The sequence below is a fragment of the Bombina bombina genome, chromosome 2 (assembly GCF_027579735.1).
Source record: "Bombina bombina isolate aBomBom1 chromosome 2, aBomBom1.pri, whole genome shotgun sequence".
In the NCBI taxonomy this organism is placed as follows: domain Eukaryota; kingdom Metazoa; phylum Chordata; class Amphibia; order Anura; family Bombinatoridae; genus Bombina; species Bombina bombina.
In genome coordinates this window covers 816997883-817023395 of record NC_069500.1, presented here as the reverse complement: position 1 = coordinate 817023395, position 25513 = coordinate 816997883, and the positions used below count along the sequence as shown (strand labels likewise).

Below are 25513 nucleotides of genomic sequence, written 5' to 3'. Positions count from 1 at the left end.
TTATCCTTTTTAAATATAAGTTCACCATTCTATAGGTGATTATAAAAAAATAAATAAACATGGGGGCAGAGCTTAGCCACACTGGCAGATGACTGCACATTGACCGAGCTCTGAAACCCAAAGTGTTCACACATCTAGTTTTGTGCAATTATCTTTTACCAAATATTAAAATTATTGTGCCAATAGTGTCCTAGAGTCTGGCAAGATACAATTCTATCGGACATCCAAAGATCCAATGCTTCATTATAGCTGCATGAAGCACCTGAGGCCTGGCAGCAACTGTAGCAGGTTGAGTCTGAGGGCAATCGCACAAACAAATACCCCACACACCTTGGTGGATTGGCCTTATTGGCATTTGAGCCTTAAAACCCACAAGAGCGAATAGCATTGCAGCTTTTAATAGCAATCGTGGTCAGGACTACGCATGGAGCCATGACGCACGCCTCGCAGAGGTTTTCTACCCACCTCTTGGCCACAACTGCAACTAGTGGAGACGCTTGAAGGGCCTTCCCCCAATGCCACAACAAAAACCTTCATAAGTCCTCTCGTTTGGCCTGCCCAGAAGGCCTGCACAACAACCCAAGGTATATTAACACACCACAAGACTCACTGGAGAACTTAAAAAGGCCCTGACTACACAGGAACTCATCCGCAGCACCCATAGGTAATTGTTGGCTGATAAGCCCACGATCCCTCATCCACCAATAGCAGAAGCAAGTAGGGGACTGGAGCGATTTAGGAGACAACTGATACAGGCACTGACTTTATAATCACGACCCTGAACACATTATGGACTGAAGTGTCGCAGCTACACCAGTTTGGTCTGAACCTGGACTTTTTCACATAGCGCCAGCATATTGTCCTTAGGTATCCTTGGTCACCCTGCTTAAAGTGATTTATAAAGTACCACAGGAGTGTCAAAGACCCACCACTTATACACCATCTGGTAACACATTAAACCTTTTACTGCTGTCACATATCTCTCTAACATTAGCGGTCTGATCCCTTGAAAGAGGTTACATGCCTGTAATGTCCAATAAAAGGACCCCCAGGCCATCTAAAGGCAATCTGTCTTTCAACATAAAATAACTACCTCATCTCACCAGACCTAACCTCCAGCACTAATAAAGACCCACAGGAAAGCAGTAAACAAACAGTCTCAGCACAGTTTCCCAATGCAGAAACTGCCCATCCTAATTATATCACAAAATATGATCTCAAACACCTGTCTTCTAAGGAAAATATCAGGGAAGCAATGCTTGACGTAAAAACCATGTTTGGAGAATTAAAAAAGGATATACTGGCAGTTGATCAGAGGGTCACTCAGATGGAGGAAAAGCAAGAAATTCTATGCTCTGACTTACAACACAGTCAAGTTGTATGCAATCACAGGAGGTGGTGGTACAGAACTTCATGGAGCGCATAGACATGCAGAACAGGAGTAGTAGGAATAATATGAGGCTGTGAGGTATCCCTGAAACTGTAAACCCCCCTGCACTACATAAGTACATCCAAGACCTGTTTAGACCCAACAAAAGCTCCCCCTCAGCTCCAGATGGCCAAATAGATCGAGCTTATAGAGCACTGCGCCCCAAACCACCTATTAGACCACCGCCGAGAGAGGTCATTATAAAACTACTATCTTTCAAAAATAAAGAGGACATTCTCAAACATGCAAGAACCAAAAAAAACACTGGTAGACGAAAGCACAGAAATACAAGTGCTCTCCAACCTATGTCCGACCACTCTCCAAAAAAGTAGAAACTTGCGCTTCATCACATCTATATTGAAGGAACAAAACATCCCCTACAAATGGGGGTTCCCCACAAGCATCATAGCCACTTAAGACAATACAACAGCAGTCTTCAGGTCACACACAGACTTGCTCTCATTCAACCAGACCCTGGACACACAGATTAGGCCACCACCATCTGCAATAAGTGATAGGGTTGAGCCATCCAGGGCTGTCCCCACCATTAATGAGAACTCGCCTGATTAAATACAGCGCTGATGCGACTCTGCCCAGTTACACTCTGCATCATTGTAGAAGGGCTGCCGAGACGTTTGGCCTTCAAATAACTCCAGCTCAGTTGTTACAGGAACCAGCAGACGATAGCTCAGCTAAGCTGAAGTTCAATGTTATGATTTGTTTGTCTTTCACCTGAAATTTTACATTTAACTGGCTTTGCCATCTCAGTAGTCTAGAACTATGCCTCAAGCCAACGTTTAGTTAATTCACATAAAAGAGCTCAACTAGCACACCAACATCTTTTTATATCCATATGATGGACAAGGGGCAAGATGCCCCATACCCCTCTACTCTTAAAGTGAAGGTCAATTTTGATGAATTAGTGCCCATTTTTTAATAATCCTATTCAAAACAAGGGCACTTTAATTCATCAAAATTGACATGTCACTCGTTTTCTTCAAAAACTTACCTTTTAATCCTGGCAGCCGCTCCAGCACTTCCTCCGCCCATTGCAAGCCGTCTTTCCGGGTCCAAAATGATGAGTCCGGCATCCTTCAATTACGGCGTTGCATCAGGCCAAGATTCCCCGGGGGGGGGAAGCTGTGATTGGAGGAAGCCGGATTCATCATTTCTAACATCTACAGAGGCTTCAGACGGCCGGGGGAATCGCTGGAGTGGCTACCAGGATTAAAAGGTAAGTTTTTGAAGAAAATAAGTGAAATGTCAATTTTGATGAATTAAAGTGCCCTTGTTTTTAATAGGATTATTAAAAACCGGACACTAATTCATCAAACTTGACCTTCACTTTAACTATGTGTTTCTCTGCACTAAGGTTTTTAGTTTCTTACTCAAGTTAACACCTGAGCTATACGTTATAGTGAATATAGGCACACTGTTTAACTTTAGATTGCACAAACTAAAAAAATTAAAATATAATTAACTTTCTACACAAGTGAAAGCACTGGAGTTGCTACCCTTGGTTTTGTTATTTGTATATTTGTGAAATACTGTTTTGCCCATTGTACACTGAATGTAATTGATGCAAATTGCATATTTGTTTCTCATACTATCCTCCCCTGAGATCTGAACACTCTCAGTTGGAATACAAAAACTGTTAATATACAGTTCAACCACTCACTAACTCCTCCACTTTCTAAAACACCTTTCCATTTCCTCTACAGACTACACTACCACTTCCACCTCTTCTTTCTTATTCTTCTTCCCACCACTTCACTCTAACCTTCCCCTCTTCCACACTACCCCCCCTTTTTTTCCCTCACAATGGCCCCCTCACAAAGTCACATGAAAAATCTATCAGTAGAGATAGTTTCTATTAATGTAAATGACTTCCACCTCAAAATTCCTCCTTAATCCATCAAAATCGGAAGTATTGAATGTTAACTTCAACAAACCTTCCCCCTAAAAATTGCATTGCAATCCCTGAATTATTTAGGTATCACCCTCAAACCCATGGTTAAGGACTTGGTTAAATACAACTATAAGCAACTCAGAGATGAGGTCCTACGGGACATGACTAACTGGAAAAATAAGACTATCTCTTGCATGGGACACATAAACGTCATTAAAATGAATGTTTTACCCAGAGTCCTCTATATCCTGCAGACCATTCCCTTCCCTGCAACCTTTCAATACTTACACCAAATACAGACGGCCATGGAATCATACATTTGGAATGGTCTACCACCTAGAATTAGACGGAGAACTAGCTACCTCCTAGAGATAGGGGTGGAGTAGGTGTTTCTCATCTAGACAAATACAGCAAAGCCATATGTTTACAGAGATTAGTTGAGTGGTGCCACTGCCCATCCAATAAAGCTTGGGTTTAATTTGACAATGAGATACTCAGAAGAGGAAATGTTCGAACCCTAGCCTGGGTGTCCTAGGTTTATCAGAAAATATCCTCTGATTGATGAAGTGTTTCTGGAGTGGGACAAAATAATTTGTCTAGGAAGCCACATCTCCACTCCCCAATCACCCTTGATACCTATAAGAGAAAACCCAGATATAGGGATGGAGTGTGGTCCACACATACCCGAACACTCAAATTCTTTGTCAGACACATCCATATCCAACATTCTCCACCAAGGGAAAATAAAAAGGTAGAGCTGGTTAAATGGGATAGCCAGACATTTACCTCCTGGTTTCGAGTAGCACAGCTCACTCATTATTATGCCACAGACAAAAACAAGCCCTCACTAGAAAGACAGAAGACACCCTTTGAAAACTTGTGTGCTGCGACCCAGACTCCGGGCCACTTAATATCACTACTTTACAAACTCCTGATTGTACAACGGGAATCAGCCCTCCCATCATTCATACAACAGTGGCATCAGGATTTGGGTCAAGAGCTTGAGACCAAAGACTAGTTACAAATTTTCGAAAAAGCAAGGAAATCCTCTGTATTGGTCAAGATACAGGAAGTGCACTACAAATTCCTAAGCCGTTGGTACCTGATCCCCCCCCCCCCTCCATAGCACAAAGAAAATATATCCAAACACAAATGGGTGCTGGGGAGGCTTTGGAGAGGAGGGAACTCTTTTACATATCTGGTGGACTTGTCCACACATTCTTGCCTTTTGGGAAGCAAATTGGTAGGGTCCTGAAGATCATTATTCCTCCTAAACCATAATATCTAATCTATCATGGTGTCACGCTCAGCTGCTGGGAAGCTCTGCAGTCCTCTCTGTGTGCTTGATTGACAGGTGTCTGAGCCACCCCTTCCTGATGATGTCACAACCAGGCTTTTTATTCTTGGCTTCCTGTTTCTCCAGTGCCAGTTTGTTTGTTAACTTTGTGGCTTCTGATAGGATTTCACTGAGGAATCTCTCTAACTGCTGCTTTTCTGTTGCCAATCTCTTCAAGGATTTACTATGCTGGATTAACCTTCAACCTCCTGATTACCTGTCTCCAAACAATGCAAGTACTGTTTGTTTTGTGAAACTTTCAAACTTCCTGTTTACCTGCTTCAAACCCTGCATATTCAGACTACTCTGTGTACTGCCAAACTATTCAAATACTGTTATTTCTGTGAAACCTTCAATCTGCATGTTTACCTGTTTCCAAACTCTGCAAATACAATTATTCAGTGTAAACCTTCAAACTGCTTGATATCCTGTTGCCAATCTCAACAAGTACTGATTAATCTGTGTTAACCTTCAAACTACCAGCTTACCTGTTGCTATCTCTGCAAGTTCTGACTACACAGTGTTTACCCTCAAACTGCCTGATTACCTGTTGCATACTCTACAAAGACTGTCTACTCAGTGTTAACCCTCAAACTGCCTCATTACCTGTTGCATACTCTGCAAAGACTGTCTACACAGTGTTAACCTTCAGACTGCCTGATAACAAATGACCTACTCCTGCATTATTAACTGTTTCCTGTTTTACCCTTCTTCTGTCTGAGTATAAGTGGACTATCCCTGCTCTCCTGATCCTGTGGAAGACATTTCCTGAAACCAGTTCCTTATTCAGAAGTCTATCTGGCTGATATCATGAATTACTTTGGCACAGGCTAACCCTGCTCCATATCGTGAGTACTTTGTTTTTTGGAGGTTGTCGTGGGGTCACGTCCTGGATTAAACTCAGAGTGCAAGGGTGTTGTTTAAGTTCGCCCTAGCATTTGGGTCTTCTTCTGGACATTTCCTAACCTGACACATGGACTGCCCAAAATGACCGGAGAAGCCAAACAACTACTCCTTGTCACACCGCTTGCCCCTCCGTCTTCTTGTGGCCATTGCCACAGACGCTTGCAGCTATCTTCCTGTTGCCATGGATGCAGCGGTTCCTTCTGGTGCATGGTGATGACGTCATCGCAGCATGCCGGGTCCTTCTAATGCTGGTCCGGATCTCAGCTGTCTCCTCCTTGGCGCAAATCTGTAGCTATGTAGGTACCTTAGTTACTTACATTCCTTGCCTAAGTATAGGTTGTACTTTGTATTCCTGGGTGCTGTTTATTCTGCTGAATATTGGATTGCCTTGCTGTTGATGAACTCTGCTTGCCTCTGACTACGCTCCTGTTTAATCCCTGTACTGCTGATTCTTTGGATTGCCTTTCTACTGCTAAACTCTGTTTGTCACTGATTACTCTCTGCCTTAAACCCTTGGTACTTTGAAAGATTGGACTATCTGCCTGGTTTTGATCTCTGCTTAACCCTTTGGTGTCCTGGGATATTTCCTTACCTTTCCACTTGACGTTGGGATAAGAAGACCTCCAACCTCTTTCTCCCCCTACCACCCCCCCTCCATGCCTTGTTTTATCTCAGTCCTCTACCTCTTCTCTCCCCCTTAACCCCTACATAAATAAACATATCAGGTCCCTTAATAGTCCTTTTTCTGTGTGAATTGAGAATTAAGACTCACAATATCACTGATCAGGAACATCAAAATTGCATGATCTATCCAAATGATGAAATAAATATTTTCGGTTTTTAACAACTTTCTAATTTACTTCTATTATATTTTATTGGTTTGCTTGGAATCTTTTGCTGAAAAGCAGGGAGGCAAGCTCAAGAGCATGCACATATCTGTACACTTTTGTATACAGACACAGATAATATAGAGAAACAATTGTACTGTGATTAAAAAAAGGATATCTGTGTTTTTTTTAAAGAAGAAAACCAGCTATTTCATATACAAAAAACATAAATAAGTAATTTCTCATCCATTTATACACTGCAGCCGGTATAGCAACTAATTGGAAACACCTTAAGGGAAAAACTATTTTACATTACATTGACCAGCAATGCATTAGTGTTCCTAAGCTGAATACGGCTGCTCAATTACACAATTAGTGACAGCATAGTCGCCTATTGCTGGCCGTGTTTAGAGAGGAAATGCATTGCATTGTTTTCCAGGAGGTAACCACATAGTTCTGTAATAATTTGCTCAATCACATTACCCAATTTTATTGTTACTCTTTTATGCCTAATTATTTTGTTGAAAGTGGAGAAGTTTGGAAATTCTTTTGAACAAATATTTGTTTATGGCCTGTGAGATTCTGTTAATGGAAGTCTCTATAATAAATATTTGAACTTACCTGCCACAAAGTATCAAATCTTGTTCCTTCTGGAATTGAAAACTTCCCTGATTTGTTATGGTCAATCTTATAATGGTATACAGTTTTCCCATAAACTACTGAGAGGGCAAAGGTCCCAGATTCTTTTCTCTCCCTCATCCTAAAAAAATGATACAAAAAATAACTGGTCTGTTAATAATAAATGACTTATACATGCAACCAAAATGACAGATAAGCATGTGATATACAGGTACAAATCCCCAAATCCAGAATTTCAAAATCCAAACTTTTTCTGAAATATAAACTTATCAAAAATGACTATCTTTATTTAAAAAGCAGCAATGTAAAGCTTAGAAGCTGGCCCATGTTTGGTTCAGAACCTGGGTTACGCTTCCTTATTGGTTGGCTGAATGTAGTAACCAATAAGCAAGTGCTATCTAGGGTGCTGAACCTAAAATGGACCGGCTCCTAAGCTTTACATTTCTGCTTTTTCAAATAAAGATAACAAGAGAATGAAGAAAAATTGATAATAGAAGTAAATTAGAAAGTTGCTTAAAATTGTATGCTCTATAATGGAATGAAAACATTTGGGTTTAGTATCCCTTTAAGTCACAATCTTTTCTGCCTGTGTCTTTGGTTTGTTTTGTTTTTAATGTTCTACAACGCAAATACTATTACCTTTCTGATTACAGTTCTGTACTATCTTTCTGAGGGCTCTATGTAAAAAGAATTAAACAGGATATAAAATCACCTTTAGTTAAATGTATGAGCTGTATTTTGAAATGTAAATATTGTCTAAAGGACAAAAGATATTGGGCTAGATTACATGTTGAGCGCAAAATATCACTTCCACGAAAGCTATATTTGCATTCAACTGAGTAATACCAGCGCACGCTAACAAGTACAGTGCAATGCGAACACGACCTCACGTTCGCATTGCAGGGAAGCTTTGCGCTCATAAGAGCCCACTTCTAGAGGCTCCAATGGCAGCCTCGTTCTCATGCCGTGAGACATTGCATGAGAACTAGCGCTACAAAGGGGGTAAATTGTGCAGCGATTGGCAACAAAAATAAATATATATGTATATGCTTATATACATATATATTTATGTGTTAATATGTGTAATAATATACACATATTAATATATAAATATATATGTATATAAGCATATACATATATATTTACAAGGAACACACAGTTCCCTACATAAATGCACTTTTCAGTGCTGTTTTTTTTCTTTAGCCCCCAAAAACTGCCTAGTGCAGTTATATATTTTTTCTTAAAAAGATGCCACCATTTTTTTATTTTTTAAAATGCATTGCACATTTTTTTTTTTTTTTGGGGGGGGGGGGGCAATTGGGGCACATTTAAAATTTTTTACCAGAAGTCTGACCGCTGGTTAATTTTTTGAGCGCTAATTGCTACCGCGAGCTTGCAGAAGCAATAACGATCCACTTGTAATGGTTGGTTATTTATCAAGCTCCCGTAAACGGGTGAATTTTCCCATTTAAGGGTGCAAGATAAATAAGCACTCTAGCCCATTGTTGTTTACACTTGGTCCCATCCTCTCTCCAAATTGTCCCATTTTTAAAATGCAAATATTCCAAAATTCAAACTATTCCAAAATCGAAACCTTTGTCGGTCCCAAGCAATTTACAGGGAGTGCAGAATTATTAGGCAAATGAGTATTTTGACCACATCATCCTCTTTATGCATGTTGTCTTACTCCAAGCTGTATAGGCTCGAAAGCCTACTACCAATTAAGCATATTAGGTGATGTGCATCTCTGTAATGAGAAGGGGTGTGATCTAATGACATCAACACCCTATATCAGGTGTGCATAATTATTAGGCAACTTCCTTTCCTTTGGCAAAATGGGTCAAAAGAAGGACTTGACAGGCTCAGAAAAGTCAAACATAGTGAGATATCTTGCAGAGGGATGCAGCACTTTTAAAATTGCAAAGCTTCTGAAGCGTGATCATCGAACAATCAAGCGTTTCATTCAAAATAGTCAACAGGGTCGCAAGAAGCGTGTGGAAAAACCAAGGCGCAAAATAACTGCCATGAACTGAGAAAAGTCAAGCGTGCAGCTGCCAAGATGCCACTTGCCACCAGTTTGGCCATATTTCAGAGCTGCAACATCACTGGAGTGCCCAAAAGCACAAGGTGTGCAATACTCAGAGACATGGCCAAGGTAAGAAAGGCTGAAAGACGACCACCACTGAACAAGACACACAAGCTGAAACGTCAAGACTGGGCCAAGAAATATCTCAAGACTGATTTTTCTAAGGTTTTATGGACTGATGAAATGAGAGTGAGTCTTGATGGGCCAGATGGATGGGCCCGTGGCTGGATTGGTAAAGGGCAGAGAGCTCCAGTCCGACTCAGACGCCAGCAAGGTGGAGGTGGAGTACTGGTTTGGGCTGGTATCATCAAAGATGAGCTTGTGGGGCCTTTTCGGGTTGAGGATGGAGTCAAGCTCAACTCCCAGTCCTACTGCCAGTTTCTGGAAGACACCTTCTTCAAGCAGTGGTACAGGAAGAAGTCTGCATCCTTCAAGAAAAACATGATTTTCATGCAGGACAATGCTCCATCACACGCGTCCAAGTACTCCACAGCGTGGCTGGCAAGAAAGGGTATAAAAGAAGAAAATCTAATGACATGGCCTCCTTGTTCACCTGATCTGAACCCCATTGAGAACCTGTGGTCCATCATCAAATGTGAGGGAAAACAGTACACCTCTCTAAACAGTGTCTGGGAGGCTGTGGTTGCTGCTGCATGCAATGTTGATGGTGAACAGATCAAAACACTGACAGAATCCATGGATAGCAGGCTTTTGAGTGTCCTTGCAAAGAAAGGTGGCTATATTGGTCACTGATTTGTTTTTGTTTTGTTTTTGAATGTCAGAAATGTATATTTGTGAATGTTGAGATGTTATATTGGTTTCACTGGTAAAAATAAATAATTGAAATGGGTATATATTTGTTTTTTGTTAAGTTGCCTAATAATTATGCACAGTAATAGTCACCTGCACACACAGATATCCCCCTAAAATAGCTATAACTAAAAACAAACTAAAAACTACTTCCAAAACTATTCAGCTTTGATATTAATGAGTTTTTTGGATTCATTGAGAACATGGTTGTTGTTCAATAATAAAATTAATCCTCAAAAATACAACTTGCCTAATAATTCTGCACTCCCTGTAGATAAAGTGTTTTCTATCTGTATTTCAGATGTTCTCTTTCTTGTTAGCGGATTGTAGGGAACGCTGAAGACATTAAGCAATTATTTATAGATCACCACAGTTAATTTGAGACAAAAGCATTTGTTGTGAATGTTTTAGGCACTGTACATAAATAACATATAACTATGACTGACTTTGTGAAATATAAAACATAGATATAATCAAGTCTTTCTTAACAAAATGAGAGCCTTTTATAATACTTTAAAAAAATAATATTTGAAACTACCTTCGGGTTTAGTGCACATGAAGAATTTTTTACTCCTGTCAGGTTTTGTGCATATGCATGTGTGCTAAACCCTACAGGCGTTATATTAGGGTGCATAATGTATTTATTTAAATAAAATATTCAAAAATATTATTAACAAAACTAAATAATTATTATAGAGGTTCATAAAAATTCTAATAATTCATTGTAATATTTAAAGGGACATGACACCCACATTTTATCTTTCATGATTTAGAAAGAGAATGCAATTTTAAACATCTTTCTAATTTACTTATATTATCTAATTTGTTTTATTCTCTTGATATTCTTTGCTGAAAAGCATATCTAGATATGCTCAGCAGCTGCTGATTGGTTGCTGCACATAGAAGCCTCGTGTGATTGGCTCACCATGTGCATTGCTTTTTCTTCAACTAAGGATATCTAAAAAATGAAGCAAAATAAATAATAGCAGTAAATTGTAATGTTGTTTAAATTTCTATTCTCTATCTGAATCATGAAAGAAAGATTTTGGGTTTAGTGGCCCTTTAAGTATATTTTATAACAATTATTAACAATTAAAAATATTTTGAAACATTTTATATGAAATATATACATTATGCACCTCAATATAACTCCTGTAGGGTTTAGTGCACATGCATGTGCGCAAAACCCGACAGGAGTAAAATAAATCTTCATGTGCTCTAAACCTGTAGGTAGTTATGAATACTTTAAATTCCAATGTTCTTCACATAGAAGAAAATGTTCTTTTTATTTGTAAATAATTTGTAAAAATATATATAGCTATACGAATACAATACATGTATAGATATTTACAGATATGTATATTAATTTATATATTTAATAATACAAAGAACATTTTCTACATTAAAAATGGTATTTGAGTGGAAAGGGCTCCAAAGTGTGTGTATGTATATATATATATATATATATATATATATATATGTATGTGTGTATATATGTATGTATGTATATATATATATATATATATATATATACACACACATATATATAGACACTCATACACATTTAGAGAGGTATATATATTTATATTTACACACACATTATAGCATTCTCCATTCAAACACTTTGTCATTTACCATGTCCCTTTTAGCCCTTATAAAAAAATGTATTAGTATTTATATGAATCATTTTTATCAGATAGTGTTTATATGAGTGTAATCTATTTATGTTGTGTTTGGCGCACATTTATTTTTAACCCTCTTCAGTTGCAAAACTCGATGCATGCTAATGTAGTTTGGGCTTGAGTGAACGAGTTTTACATTCAACGTATAATACGTGCACCACTTGTAATCTTGCTCATAATAATAATTATATATATATATATATATATATATATATACTTAAGTATGTGTGGTATATATGCAATCAAACTAAAAAACTGGATACTAAACTCACAAGAATTTGCCATCTGGTTGTGCTCCTGAATAAAGCTTGCGTTCAGATTCTTCTCTGCTAATGATTCCATGGTACCATGGCATCTGCTGATGTGCAGTTGTGGCAATAAGCTTCTCAACCTGGGGAGCCTGGCTGATGATCGCCTGTTCCAGTGCATCACCCTGTATGTTGTGTGGATAACAAGATTGGTTTGGTCACACAACAACACTTTCATTTAAAGTTAAACTGTCACCAGCTATGACCATCATTCAATCCATATGCAGAAATATTTTAAAGCATCTTAAAGTGGCAGAAACATTTTTAGGGTGCCAGAGGCGTAACTAGAAACCACAGGGCCCAGGTACAAGAATCTAAGAAGGGCCCCCCCCCCCCAAAAAAAAAGTGAATTTGATAGTTATCTATTTCTTTTTACATTTAACACAGAAAAAAAATGTGAATCAGATTACATGTCTGCAAAAGGAGGTACCCTGTGCCCACAGTCTGTGAGATGGTCTGACCCCCCCCATTACTGTATATAGTGACACGCTTTAACCCACCAGTACTGTGTATAGTGAGTCAGTGACCCGGTCTGTAATCTGCCGGTGAGATGGCTGGCCTGACCCTACCTGCCCCAGTACTTTATAAAGTGACCACAGTAGTCTGTGACATGGTCCAGCCCCCCCATACTGTATATAGTGGTACTGTATAGACTGACACTGTTTACCCCCTGCTTCCCCCCATGCTGTAGTAACAAGGTCTGTAATTTGCTGGTTCCACAAACATACACACACACATGCATAAATACACACACAGTCACATACACACATACACACAAACATAAACACCAATGGGTAAAACAGAAACACTAACCCCTGTAGTCAGAGACACTAGTGAAGCATCATGTCACACTTACATGATATCAGTGCAGGCAGTGGCAAGTCAACGTTTTTTATTGTAAAAAAAAACAAAAAAAATGTTTTTGAAGCTGGGCCCCCACCTTTGGGGGCCCAGTTGCAATTGCGACCTCTGCACCCCCTGTAGTTTTGCCCCTGTAGGGTGCTCTACATATTTAATGCATAGTGCAGAGAGCAATATTAGTGTGTTAACTGTGCTCAAGTTATGAGGTAAGTGTTGTGCGCAATCCAAAATACTGCTTTAAAATGTAGGATTTTTACTTAACGTAAAAGATAATCACTTGCAAGTTTGCATAACAAAACACATGAAAATGCTATGGAAGTAAAGAATTGGGTTATATTTATACTTAATAAATATAAAAAAATTAATGAGAAAAAGGTTTTGTGGCAGAATTAAAAATATATGGTATATGACAAGGGGCAGGACTGGGAAGGGGTCAAAGGTGTGTGTTTGTATGTCTGTATGTGCGTCAGCTGTTTATGCTTACATTTCATTAAAAAAAGTATAGCACAGAAGTAAATGAAGAGTTTGACTACTTGAGCAGATTTGTTGCATTTCATTGACTCATGAATTATACGGTGCTCCATAGTGATCTATTATATGAGGGATTTAACGCACCCGTGCTATCCAAGCGCGTACTAGACTAGAATAACTTTGGGCCAAAAAAAACTTCGGACTTGCAATGTGAGTACAAAATGGAAGCTGTATGAATTGCTCTCCAAGGCTGTTAACGCTTCATAGAGCTAAAATTTTTGTGCTCCACTTATAATATAGGCAAAAATGTTTAATCATGCATAATAAAAAGAAGCCTGAACCACATACTTTAATTTTTTATTTTGTCTTCTATTTCTGTAATTTAACTCAAAATGTTTTTTTTTCTTATTCCCAACTTAGATTGAAGTGCATGTTGGAGAGTGATTACTTAAAATGTGCAGATGCTCGTTTATATCTGTAACTAATTGACTTCAGGTAAAGAGATACTGTAACATAATACAATCTCAAGATGCTTGACTGTAAAATCCTGCAATTTTTGCAAACAAAATGACAGATTAAAATCATCAAAAAATATACATTTTTAACATGGAGCCGAAAAGTTCTTGGAAATAACAATACATTTTCAAGAGGCTTTTCAACAGTTTTTTAAGACCATTTTTGTCTTTTCTAATTCAACACCTCAAGGCACTTGATAAAGCCCCAAAATGACCTTTTGGACATCTTTCCAAGTATTACAAGACTATTTACAATCAATCTATTATTTTGTATTTGTGCAAGCCACTCGGTACCCCAACCTCTCCACTGCTAAACCATATAAATGCCATGTGTATGTAGATATGACGGGCATACTGTGCATGTTTGCTCAGTCGTTACATTGTCACTAATATTTTAATAGAATTGTTTTTTTAATATATTTATTTATTGATTTAAAAGCACTGTTGTTTAGTTTTGGAGTGATCTCTACATCTGAAGTCAAGAAGTTCACTGTGTTTCTATTAGGACTTATGCCATCTTCTTAAACTGGATTTTGACAACACTGAAACTGTAAAACATGAAACCACTGCATTGCACTATTATATCTGCAAAGAAGATCTTGAAAAGAGATTTCACCTTCATGAACATGAAGTCTAAACATCACGCATATTACTGTTCTTATGCCTATATTATTTAACCCATATTCATGAAGACCCAGTCCAATTAAGAAGTCCACTAAAGTATTTTTTCACACACAGCTGGTATGATGATTTTTTTATGTTAAAGGAACAGTCTAGTCCAAAATAAACTTTAATGACTCAGATAGGACATGTAATGCTACACAAATTTCCAAATTTCCTTAGTTCTCTTCGTATTCTTAGTTGACAGCTAAACTTAGGAGGTTTGTATGCAAATTTATTAGACCTTAAAGGCCACCTCTTATCTGAATGCATTTTGACAGTTTTTCACATCTAGAGGGTGTTAGTTAATGTGTGTCATATAGATAACACTGTGCTTACGCACGTGGAGTTACTAAAGAGTCATCACTGATTGGCTAAAATGCAAGTCTGTCAAATGAACTGAAATAAGGGGGCAGTTTGCAGAGGCTTAAATACAAGATAATCACAGAGGTAAAACGTGTATTATTATAACTGTGTAGGCTATGCAAAACTAGGGAATGGGTAATTTAGGGATTGTCTTTCTTTTAAAACAATAAAAATTCTGGTGTAGACTGTCCCTTTAATTTGCTACAAAACTGCACAAAACTCTCATATCACTATGTCTTTGCATCTCTACAAGAATTAGCTGCTCACTTACCTCAAGCTTCCATGTTTGTTTTACATATTCCCTCATCATATTATCTCGTATGTTGTCAAACACTCCAGTCTTACACTCCACTCCACTGGGGCGGTTGCAGGGCCGTCGTAAAGCACAGCATAGTCCATCTGCATCTTTTGAGTAGTATTCACAAAGTTCTGCAGGCCCGCAGTGGGATTTCCCTCCAGCAATAACATATGTACCATTAAGCTGACGTTCAATGGGATAATGGTGAAATTGTAAATTGTAGACCATAGAAAGAACGTAACCACCAAGATTTCTGAGACATTGTCTCAACAAGAAAAGGCCATCAATCATCCCAGCTATTTTAAGATACTCTTCAGCATCTGCACGAGAAATACTCCCATAGAAGAATGGCAAGTGAGAGGCAGAATCCGGCATTTTTTTACTTCATCAGGTTTTACACCAAAACTAACACAGGAGAGAAAAAATGTAATAGCAATGAAGTTAAAAAATGCATGATCAAGAATTCTACTTTACAACCTGATAAACCAGAACAAAAGGTGTAAGTTTATATAGGGCTTTGTAAGTGCTTACTACAGTTTATAACTGTCATAATATAAGAAACACTGGGTGATCTGTACAAAACAATGCATTTTATTAAAAACATGGAACTCAATTTAAAAAGAGCAAGCGGACAACTCCAAACCTGTTTGCCCAGCTGCTGCTTGTGCAATGCCACCCTTTGCGGATTGTGGACAATCAGCGGCTGTAAATTACTGTCAAGTACCCAGGTTGCACAAGTGAGCGGGCATATAGGTTAGGAAGGACCTGTCTCAAGTTAGCACAGTGCTCCAAAGTTGTATCCGCAGTTTGATAAATCGAGCCCATAGAGTACATTTAAAAAACAAAAAAACTCTCTATTTTTCAACCGTAGTAAATATAAATTGACATAGCAAATTTTGAGATACAATATAATCACCTACTGGAATTTACTGCATGATTTACATTTAGGGTCGACACATGTCCAGTATCTAACAGAACAGTACAGTATTTTAGATATTTGACAAGAATTGGAAACTTTTCCATCAACAAATAATTAATCAAACAGTGACACATATATACAGTTGTGTGTGTGTGTATGTATATATATATATATATATATATATATACATACATACAGTATCCCACAAAAGTGAGCACACCCCTCACATTTTTGAAAATATTTTATTATATCTTTTCATGTGACAACTTTGAAGAAATGACACTTTGCTACAATGTAAAGTAGTGAGTGTACAGCCTGTATAACAGTGTAAATTTGCTGTCCCCTCAAAATAACTCAACACACAGCCATTAATGTCTAAACCGTTGGCAACAAAAGTGAGTACACCCCTAAGTGGAAATGTCCAAATTGGGCCCAGTCTCCAAAGGAAGGGGATCATGCTCTGCTTTAGTATGTCACAGTACATTTTGGCATTCATGGTTCCCTCAATGAACTGTAACTCCCCAGTGCCAGCAGCACTCATGCAGGCCCAGACCATGACACTCCCACCACCATGCTTGACTGTAGGCAAAACACACTTGTCTTTGTACTCTTCACCTGGTTGCCGCCACACACGCTTGAACCAAATAAATTTGTCTTTGTCTCATCGGACCACAGGACATTGTTCAAGTAATCCATGTCCTTAGTCTGCTTGCCTTCAGCAAACTGTTTGTGGCCTTTCTTGTGCATCATCTTTAGAAGAGGCTTCCTTCTGGGATGACAGCCATGCAGACCAATCTGATGCAGTGTGTGGCATATGGTCTGAGCACTGACAGGCTGACCCCCACCCCTTCAACCTCTGCAGCAATGCTGGCAGCACTCATATGTCTATTTCCCAAAGACAACCTCTGGATATGACGCTGAGCATGTGCACTCAACTTCTTTGTTCAACCATGGCGAGGCCTGTTCTGAGTAGAACCTGCTGAATGGTCTTGCGCACCGTGCTGCAGCTCAGTTTCAGGGTCTTGGCAATCTTCTTATAGCCTAGCCCATCTTTATGTAGAGCAACAATTCTTTTTTTCAGATCCTCAGAGTTCTTTGCCATGAGGTGCCATGTTGAACTTCCAGTGACCATTATGAAAGAGTGTGAGAGTGATAACACCAAGTTTAACACACCTGCTCCCCATTTACACCTGAGACCTTGTAATACTAACGAGTCACATGACACAGGGAGGGAAAATGGCTAATTGGGCCCAATTTGGACATTTCTACTTAGGGGTGTACTCACTTTTGTTGCCAACGGTTTAGACATTAATGGCTGTGTGTTGAGTTATTTTGAGGGGACAGCAATTTTGCACTGTTATACAGGCTGTACACTCACTACTTTACATTGTAGCAAAGTGTCATTTCTTCAGTGTTGTCACAAGAAAAGATATAATAAAATATTTGCAAAAATGTGTGCTCACTTTTGTGCGATACTGTATATATATTTATATATATATATTTATCATATGCCTTTAACACATATATGCCTTTAAGAAATAAGCTGTATTTATTTTCTGTTCTCATATTAGAGATTATCTAGAAAGAGGGGATGTAACATTTCACGAGATAGATAGTGCTAGTGTGACAATATTTGTTATGAAAACATTCTTAACTCATTAAAATGGCTGCTAAATTAACTGTATGATTGATATAAAGCTAGACACGCCTGTGAAAATTGTAGGTTTAATTATTAGAATTGCTAAGGGGAGCAGGGGAGTCTTTTGGGTAACATCTTGGAGAGAAGTTTGATACATCATCTTTGAAAATTAGCTGCCTGTATTCTACTGAATTATGATGACTCTTGGAGCTATCGTGATGACCGGCATGTGTGCCACTGTATTCTGATATTCATGCCTTATTTGAAACACGAAGATATGTAATGAGTTTATATTTTAATCACTGCTTAGTGCAACCATTGTGTTTTAATGCATTTATATAAGCTGATTACTGATTTGTGTTATTGCAATAAGTTCATAATAAACACTGCATTCTCGTGCGTCAGTTCCCTTTTTTAGTACTATAGTGAGGCCTAGTTTGCATTGCCCTAGCGCCAGGACATAACAACAGGTAAAATTGTTGTTAAAAACTGGTCACAACTAATTGGGTCTGATCTAAGGTTGACATATGACTGACAGGAGCTACCACATCATGGAGTTTATCCGAGGTCTGATGTTAGCATAAACTAACAGATGCTTCTGGGCCATGGGTCTGATTTGAAGTTTGATCACAACCCTTCGTACTGCTTTTCCTGTGATTATGAAGTATTTCTGAACAGGGCAGCTAGTAACTCTAATTTGGGATGGATTATGAGTTGATCACAATTTATCGCTTCCACGCAACTGCGCTATACTTTGGCTTTGTTTGCACGTCAGGTACCGTGCGCATTACAAGTTGAAAGTAAAAAGTTTTCAGTGGTGCACTAACCCAATGTGCGCAAAAAGTCTATCACCTAGATTACGAGTTGTGCATTCGCGTTTTAACACTGAAAAAATGGTAATTTCAGCGTTAAAACAGCACTGCAGCCATTATAAGTCTTGTCGGTATAGCTATACCGCAAGCTTTTTAGCCTGTAATGCAACGTCAGTCCCGCACACGTAAAAAATTACGTTTTTTCATGGGACTTGCGTTCCAGCCTATACCGGCAAGATCTGTTTCGCAATCTGAGAGTAGTTTACACTACAAAACTGTTTGTATGGGCATTGCCCTTAAAAGGGCATTTAGCTCTTTTTCCTGACCTTAAAGGGCATTCAGCTCTTTTATGAAATGCCCAAGCCCTAATCTAAAAATAAAAATGCAACCCAAAATGAAAAAAATACATTACACAAAATAACAAACAAATTATCAAAAATAATAAAAATGATTCTTAGTCTAATACCCATTTATAAAAAAAAAACACCCCAAAATAAAAAACCTGATCTAGAATAAACTACCAATAGCCCTTAAAAGGGCCTTTTGTAGGGCATTGCCCTAAGTTAAACAGCTCTTTTACCTGAAAAAAAATACAAACTCCCATTAACATTACAACCCCCCCAACCCACAAAATAAAAAAAACTATCTAAAAAAAATAAGCTAACCATTGCCCTGAAAAGGGCATTTAGCTTGTTTATGGAAAGCCCAAACCCTAAACTAAAAAAAACTCCCCCAAAAAAACTTAAAAAAACTTGATTTGAACAGCCAATAGAATATCAGAAGCTCTCATCCTATTGGCTGTTTTGAACCTGCCGCCTGGATGAAGATAGAAGAGACCACTTGGATGAAGACTTCTCGCAGCCTGGATGAGGACTTTGCCGCCTGGATGAAGATCGTTCAAGCGGGACTTCAAAAACTGTAAGTGGATCTTCGGGGGTTAGTGATAGGTTTTTTTAAGGTTTTTTTTAGGTGTTTTTTTTTTTTAGTTTAGGGTTTGGGCTTTTTATAAACAAGCTAAATACCCTTTTCAGGGCAATGCAAAAGAGCTGAATGCCCTATTAAGGGCAATGCCCATGCAAATACCCTTTTCAGGGCAATGGTTAGCTTAGGTTTTTTTAGATATTTTTTTTTATTTTGTGGGTTTGGGGGGGGGGTGGGGGTTTGTGATGTTAGTGGGTGTTTGTATTTTTCTCAGGTAAAAGAGCTGTTTAACTTAGGGCAATGCCCTAGAAAAGGCCCTTTTAATGGCTATTGGTAGTTTATTCTAAATTAGGTTTTTTTATATTGTGGTGTTTTTTAAAAAAATAAATGGGTATTAGAATAGGTATAATTTTTATTAGTTTTGATCATTTCTTTGTTATTTTGTGTAATATATTTTTTTTCGTTTTGGGGTGGGTTTTTATTTTTTAGTTTAGGGCTTGGGCATTTCATAAAACAGCTGAATGCCCTTTAAAGGGCAGAGAAAATAGCTAAATGCTCTTTTGAGGGCAATGCCCATACAAATGCCCCTTTCAGGGCAATGGGTAGATTAGGTTTTACTTTATTTTTATTTTGTGGGGTAGAGGTTTGTATACTGTTAAGGGGTGTTTGATTTGTTTTGTAGCAAAAGAGCTGTTAACTTAAGGGAAATGCCCTACAAAATGCCCTTTTAATGGCCCACAAAAGAACCTTTTAATGGCCCATGGTAGTTTATTCTAGATTAGGCTTTTCTATTTTGGGGTGTTTTTTGTTTGTTTGTTTTTAAGGGTATTAGAATAGGAATATTTTTTTTTTTTTTGTTTTAGATAATTTAGTTCGTTATTTTTTGTAATGGTAGGTTTTTTTATTTTGTAATGTTTTGTAAGGTTTTAGTGTAGGGCAGATTAGGTTTTATTTGACAGGTAAGTTTGTATTTATTTTAACTATGTAGGGTGTTTTTTTTGTTTTGTTTTTTAAGGGTATTAGAATAGGAATAATTTTTATTTATTTTTTTTAGATAATTTAGTTTGTTATTTTTTGTAATGGTAGGTATTTTTATTTTGTAATGTTTTGTAAGGTTTTAGTGTAGGGCAGATTAGGTTTTATTTGACAGGTAAGTTTGTATTTATTTTAACTATGTAGTTAGTAAATAGTTAATAACTATTTACTAACTAGTCTACCTAGTTAAAATAAATACAAACCTACCTGTGAAATAAAAATAAAACCTAAGCTAGCTACAATATAACTATTAGTTATATTGTAGATAGCTTAGGTTTTATTTCACAAGTAAGTATTTCGTTTTAAATAGGAATTATTTAGTTAATAATTGTAAGTTTAATTTAGCTCTATTTTAATTATGTTAAATAAAGTTAGGGGGTGTTAGGGTTAGGTTTAGGGGTTAATATATAGTATAATTTAGGTTGTTGTGATGTGGGGGGCTGGCGGTTTAGGGATTAATAGGTTTATTTAGTGGCAGTGTTGTGGGAGGCCAGAGGTTTAGGGGTTAATAGCTTTATTTAGTGGTGGCGATGTCGGGGAGCAGCGGGATAGGGGTTAATAGATTTATTATAATGTGGGCGATGATGGGGTGCAGAGGAATAGAGGTTAAGAACTTTAGTATAGTGGTGGCGATGTTAGGGGCGGCAGATTACGGGTTAATAGCTTTATTTAGGTGGCTGCGATATTGGGAGCGGCCGATTAGGGGGTAATGACATTATGTAGGTGGATTGCGATGTTGGGGGCAGCAGATTAGGGCTGTTTAGATGTTGGGTTTATGTTAGGGTGTTAGGTTTAAACATAACTTTATTTTTCCCCATAGGCATCAATGGGGCTGCGTTATGGAGCTTTTCATTCCGCGATCGCAGGTGTTAGGCTTTTTTCTGACCCGCTCTCCCCATTGATGTCTATGGGGAAAGCATGCACGTGCACGTCAAAACAGCGCTTGGATTGTGTGCGGTATGGAGCTTAAAACCACCATATCACACTGCACACGCAGTTTGAAAACTTGTAATGACTGCGCTATAGAGGGTTAAATAACGCAAATTTTGTTGCGTTCGTTAATTTCCCTATAGCGCGCATAACTCGTAATCTAGCTGTATATGATTATATATAGGTATAGATATATACAGATTTGTATAGGAATATCTATTTATAAATACTTAGAACAATGTGAAGAACATTGGAATGTGAAATATTTAAAGTACATACATAGTTAAACACTTTTTAAATAATATGAATATTGCATAAATATGCTTTTATATGTTTTCAGCTACTTGACTGCAAAGGCTCCAATGCAATTATATATATGTCTATTTATGCATGCATATGTATTTATGTGTTTATATATGTATATATGTCTGTAAATACATGTATGCACATATAAATACATCTGTACACACATATATATAGGATTAAAGATTGGATAGCACCAGGCAAGAAAAATAAAATAGTAAACTCACAGCAGTAGGCAATAGAAAGCAAGTATTTACTATCCAGCACTAGTTCATTAATTCAGCGAGATAAGAAAAACCAACACAGACAGATCTGCTATATATGACTCTGACTTAACTTCAGTTTATTCACCAATTCCCTAACTCCATTGCTATCCCCTTGAACCCCCTTAGTATGTAAGCCTATGAGCCTAGCTGTTTGAAGGTCACCTTCAGTGCAACACTCGGCAGGGCCCTCTACCCATTTGATACCTTAAATGCTATCTTGTATACCGCCCATGTTTATAGCACTGCGGAATCTGTTGCCACTCTACAAATACCTGATAATAATAATAAATAATAATTCCCACAAAACTCTTTATGTGATCACAATAAACCTGATCACATTAAACACATTCAAAATACAGTCTATTATCTAAACAGCAGTGGAGTTTAGTGGTCCCTGAGGTCCGAAAGGTTGGCGACCTCTGATCTAAAGCATGTCTATTCTCTGATAAGGAACACCTTTAAATGCCACATATGCATTTAGCAATATTCTGCACAGCCATTTATTTACTTCTAAAAGCAATCTATTCACTTGCAGACTGTCTCTTATGTGTAACACCCAGTTCTTTACTGCTTGATACTTAACTCTTTATATGCAGTTCAGTTCCATATACGATATTGTGAGTGTATCACCAGCAAGCTACAAACTGTAAGTATTAATCAACTGTTGTATACTTGAAATAAGATTGTGCTTATTCTTGTAGTTATGTTCCTGCTCACAGTGTCCATGTTTGCAACAGGCACTGTGTGATTAATTATGGACGCTGCATCTTACCACATTTAGCCGTACAGATGCAGAAAAGATTCTGGTATTAGCAGTGCATCAGTATCGTAACTGACCATGTGACCATATGAAGGATGATAACATCAGCTCTAAACTCCAACACGCGTTTCGGGTCTCCACCCACCTTTCAAGGTGTATGCTTTGCATCTGTAACCGCCACTTAAAATAGTCAGGAGCTTCTTTACCATTGGTTAATTATCAAATGCATACAACATACTCCTGAGTCCACCTAGGTTTACTTTTCAATAAATGATAATAATAGAACAAGGAAAAAATTATAGAAGTAAATTTGAAAGCTTTTTTTCCATCTTAATCATAAAAGTTTCAGTTTGATTTTACTCTCCCTTTAAATAAAAAGTAAAAAAAATAACTTTTATCCATGAAACAGATTACAGATTTTGCGCAAGGGATATCGGTTTTATCACGGCTGTTTGCATGTATTAGAAGAAGCCAGAAGATGGAAGATGAGGACCGCCACCATGAACATGAAGAGTACCGCCCCTGATGACCGCTGTCCTGAAGAAAGAAGAGGAGCACCGCCGAAGTCAACTTGGTGAGTACAAACTTTCGGGGGGTTTTAGTTTTAGGATTAGGATTTTTTTTCCTTTTATGTTTTTTTAGTTTAGATTTTTTCTCTCCTAAAAGAGTTGATTTCCTTTAGGGCAATGCCCTACCAAATGCGATTTTCAGGGCAATCTTTTTTAGGAAAGGGATTATTTTAGGTTTTTGTTTTTTTCTCTCCTAAAAGAGCTGATTTACTTTAGTGCAATGCCCTACTAAATGCCATTTTCAGGGCAATTTATTTTAGGATAGGGATTTTTTGGGGCAGCAAAAGAGCACAGAAAGAGCTGTGAGCATTGTCCTACCAAATGCCCTTCTAAGGGCAATGCCCAACCACATTCCCATTTCAGGGCAATCTTTTTTTAGGGATTTATATGAGTTCAGTTTTTTTTTTAGATTATGCTTTTTTTTTGGGGGGGGGGGTACAAGTATTGTATCTTATTTAAAATGTAGCTATTTTTTTTATTGTTAATTTTATTATTTTAAGCATAAATATATCATATAAATTATATATTTATGCTTAAATTAATAAAATGAACAAGCATAAATAACTACATTTTAAATTAGATAAATACTTAAAATAATATGCAATTATACATGACAATGCATATCATTTTAACATTGTATAAATGTAGTGACATAGCTTCTATAGTTATAATAGGGATTTTTTTTGTATACTTTATTAGTCAGGTAGATTGCGGACATAATGTAGGTGTAGGCGTTCTGTGGGAGTTAGCCTGGCATTCCAGGGGGAGTATAGGGAAGACATGACGTAGGTGTAGGCGGTCTGTGGGAGTTATCTGGGCGTTTCAGGGGACTGTAGTTAAGACGTGAAGTAGGTGTAGGTGGTATTAGGGAGTTACCTGGAAGTTCCAGGGGGAGTATAGCTAGAGTATGATGTAGGTGTAGGAGTTCTGTGGTAGTTAGACGGGCATTCCAGGGGGAGTAACTTGTACTTTGATTGTCTCTGAAGTGCAGAATGCGAGTCGGATGTCAACCATGTTTATCTCACCACCTTTTCAGTGGCGATACTTTACATTATGAGGCAGGTATTATAGGTGTAGTTAGAGTTAGGTCACGCAGGCATTATTTAAAGTGCTCCGACACAGAAACCGTGTTTGGTTTCAGTGAGCGCACTGTCTGCACTGTGTAGGAACACTTAAAATATGTCCCCCTCCTGCAGAAAGTGCCGAAAAGTGACGTATAACTTCCCATTATATCCTATGGGAGACACACTGCTATTCGCGGGCACTTTGCGGGTCCGCCCCCTTCTTAGAAAATATTGGGGCCAAAGAGTGGAATGACAATACAATTTTAATATATCAACTGAAACTCTTTAGTTTCAATACAATAGTTAGATTTATAAATTAATTATAAACCTATTTTAGCTAGGGTAATGTGGGTATACTGTGCATTTGTGTTTGGTGTTTTACATTTATGTATATTATGGACAAGATTAAAAGGGGTGCACTAACTTTAGCACTCTATTGAAATATTGTGCCCACGTCAACTTGCACTCATATTAAAAGTTGAAAGTAAACGCAAGCTAAATTTGCGCTCGTCAGGTTAGCGCAACTAAAGTCCTGGCATAAAGGGTTATGGCTAAGAAAATGTATGCAATATTCATTTTTAATAAAGTGTTATAGTGTGTATTTACTGTAAATATTTCACATTCCAATGTTCTACACAAAGCAGAAAATGGGTTTACAATAGTGTGTTTTTTAAACTTTGCACTGAAAATCACATTAAAATACATGGTATACTATTTAACAATAACAATGAGGAAACTTCACAGATATAATGTTCTAAGCAATATACTGTACGTTAGCCTAGGTGAACATTTTTACACATGCATGTTTTGCCACTCTTTCATTGGCGAGATGAGGATCTTTAAAGAAATATACTGCATTTACTGTAAATTATTTTAAATGTTACAGAATGTAATGCCTTTTTAGATTTACAAAATGCACATTATTTGTTGTGTAAACATGTTTAGAAAATATGCCCCAACCAACTGCCGAGATTCGCATTCATTGATGATGTGCTTGACTGTTCAAAGGCAGCGAGCCCTATAGAAGGCGCACCACCACACATCTGTACAGCAAGGTTCTTTATTCAGAACATTTTTTTTTTTTTTTTTTCAAATAATTTTTATTGAGGTTCACAAAAACAAGTGACCACAAGTTTGCACAGTACAGTACAGTACAGGAAGAAAGGCATGTCTAAATAAAACAATAAGGTCC

General features: G+C 37.7%; 1 protein-coding gene across 1 annotated transcript in view; it reads right to left on the bottom strand.

The window, feature by feature from the left end:
• Positions 1 to 15502, bottom strand: part of LOC128647313 (tyrosine-protein kinase ZAP-70) — a 55770-nt gene extending 40268 nt beyond the window's left edge. Inside the window, exons 1-3 of the mRNA XM_053700097.1 lie at positions 15077 to 15502; positions 11897 to 12057; positions 7029 to 7167 (exon numbers count right to left, since the gene is read on the bottom strand). Of these exons, the coding sequence (XP_053556072.1) occupies positions 7029 to 7167; positions 11897 to 12057; positions 15077 to 15478 (702 nt within the window). The 5' untranslated portion in view covers positions 15479 to 15502. The remainder of the gene's footprint in view (positions 1 to 7028; positions 7168 to 11896; positions 12058 to 15076) is intronic.
• Between the last annotated feature and the right edge of the window lie 10011 nt (positions 15503 to 25513).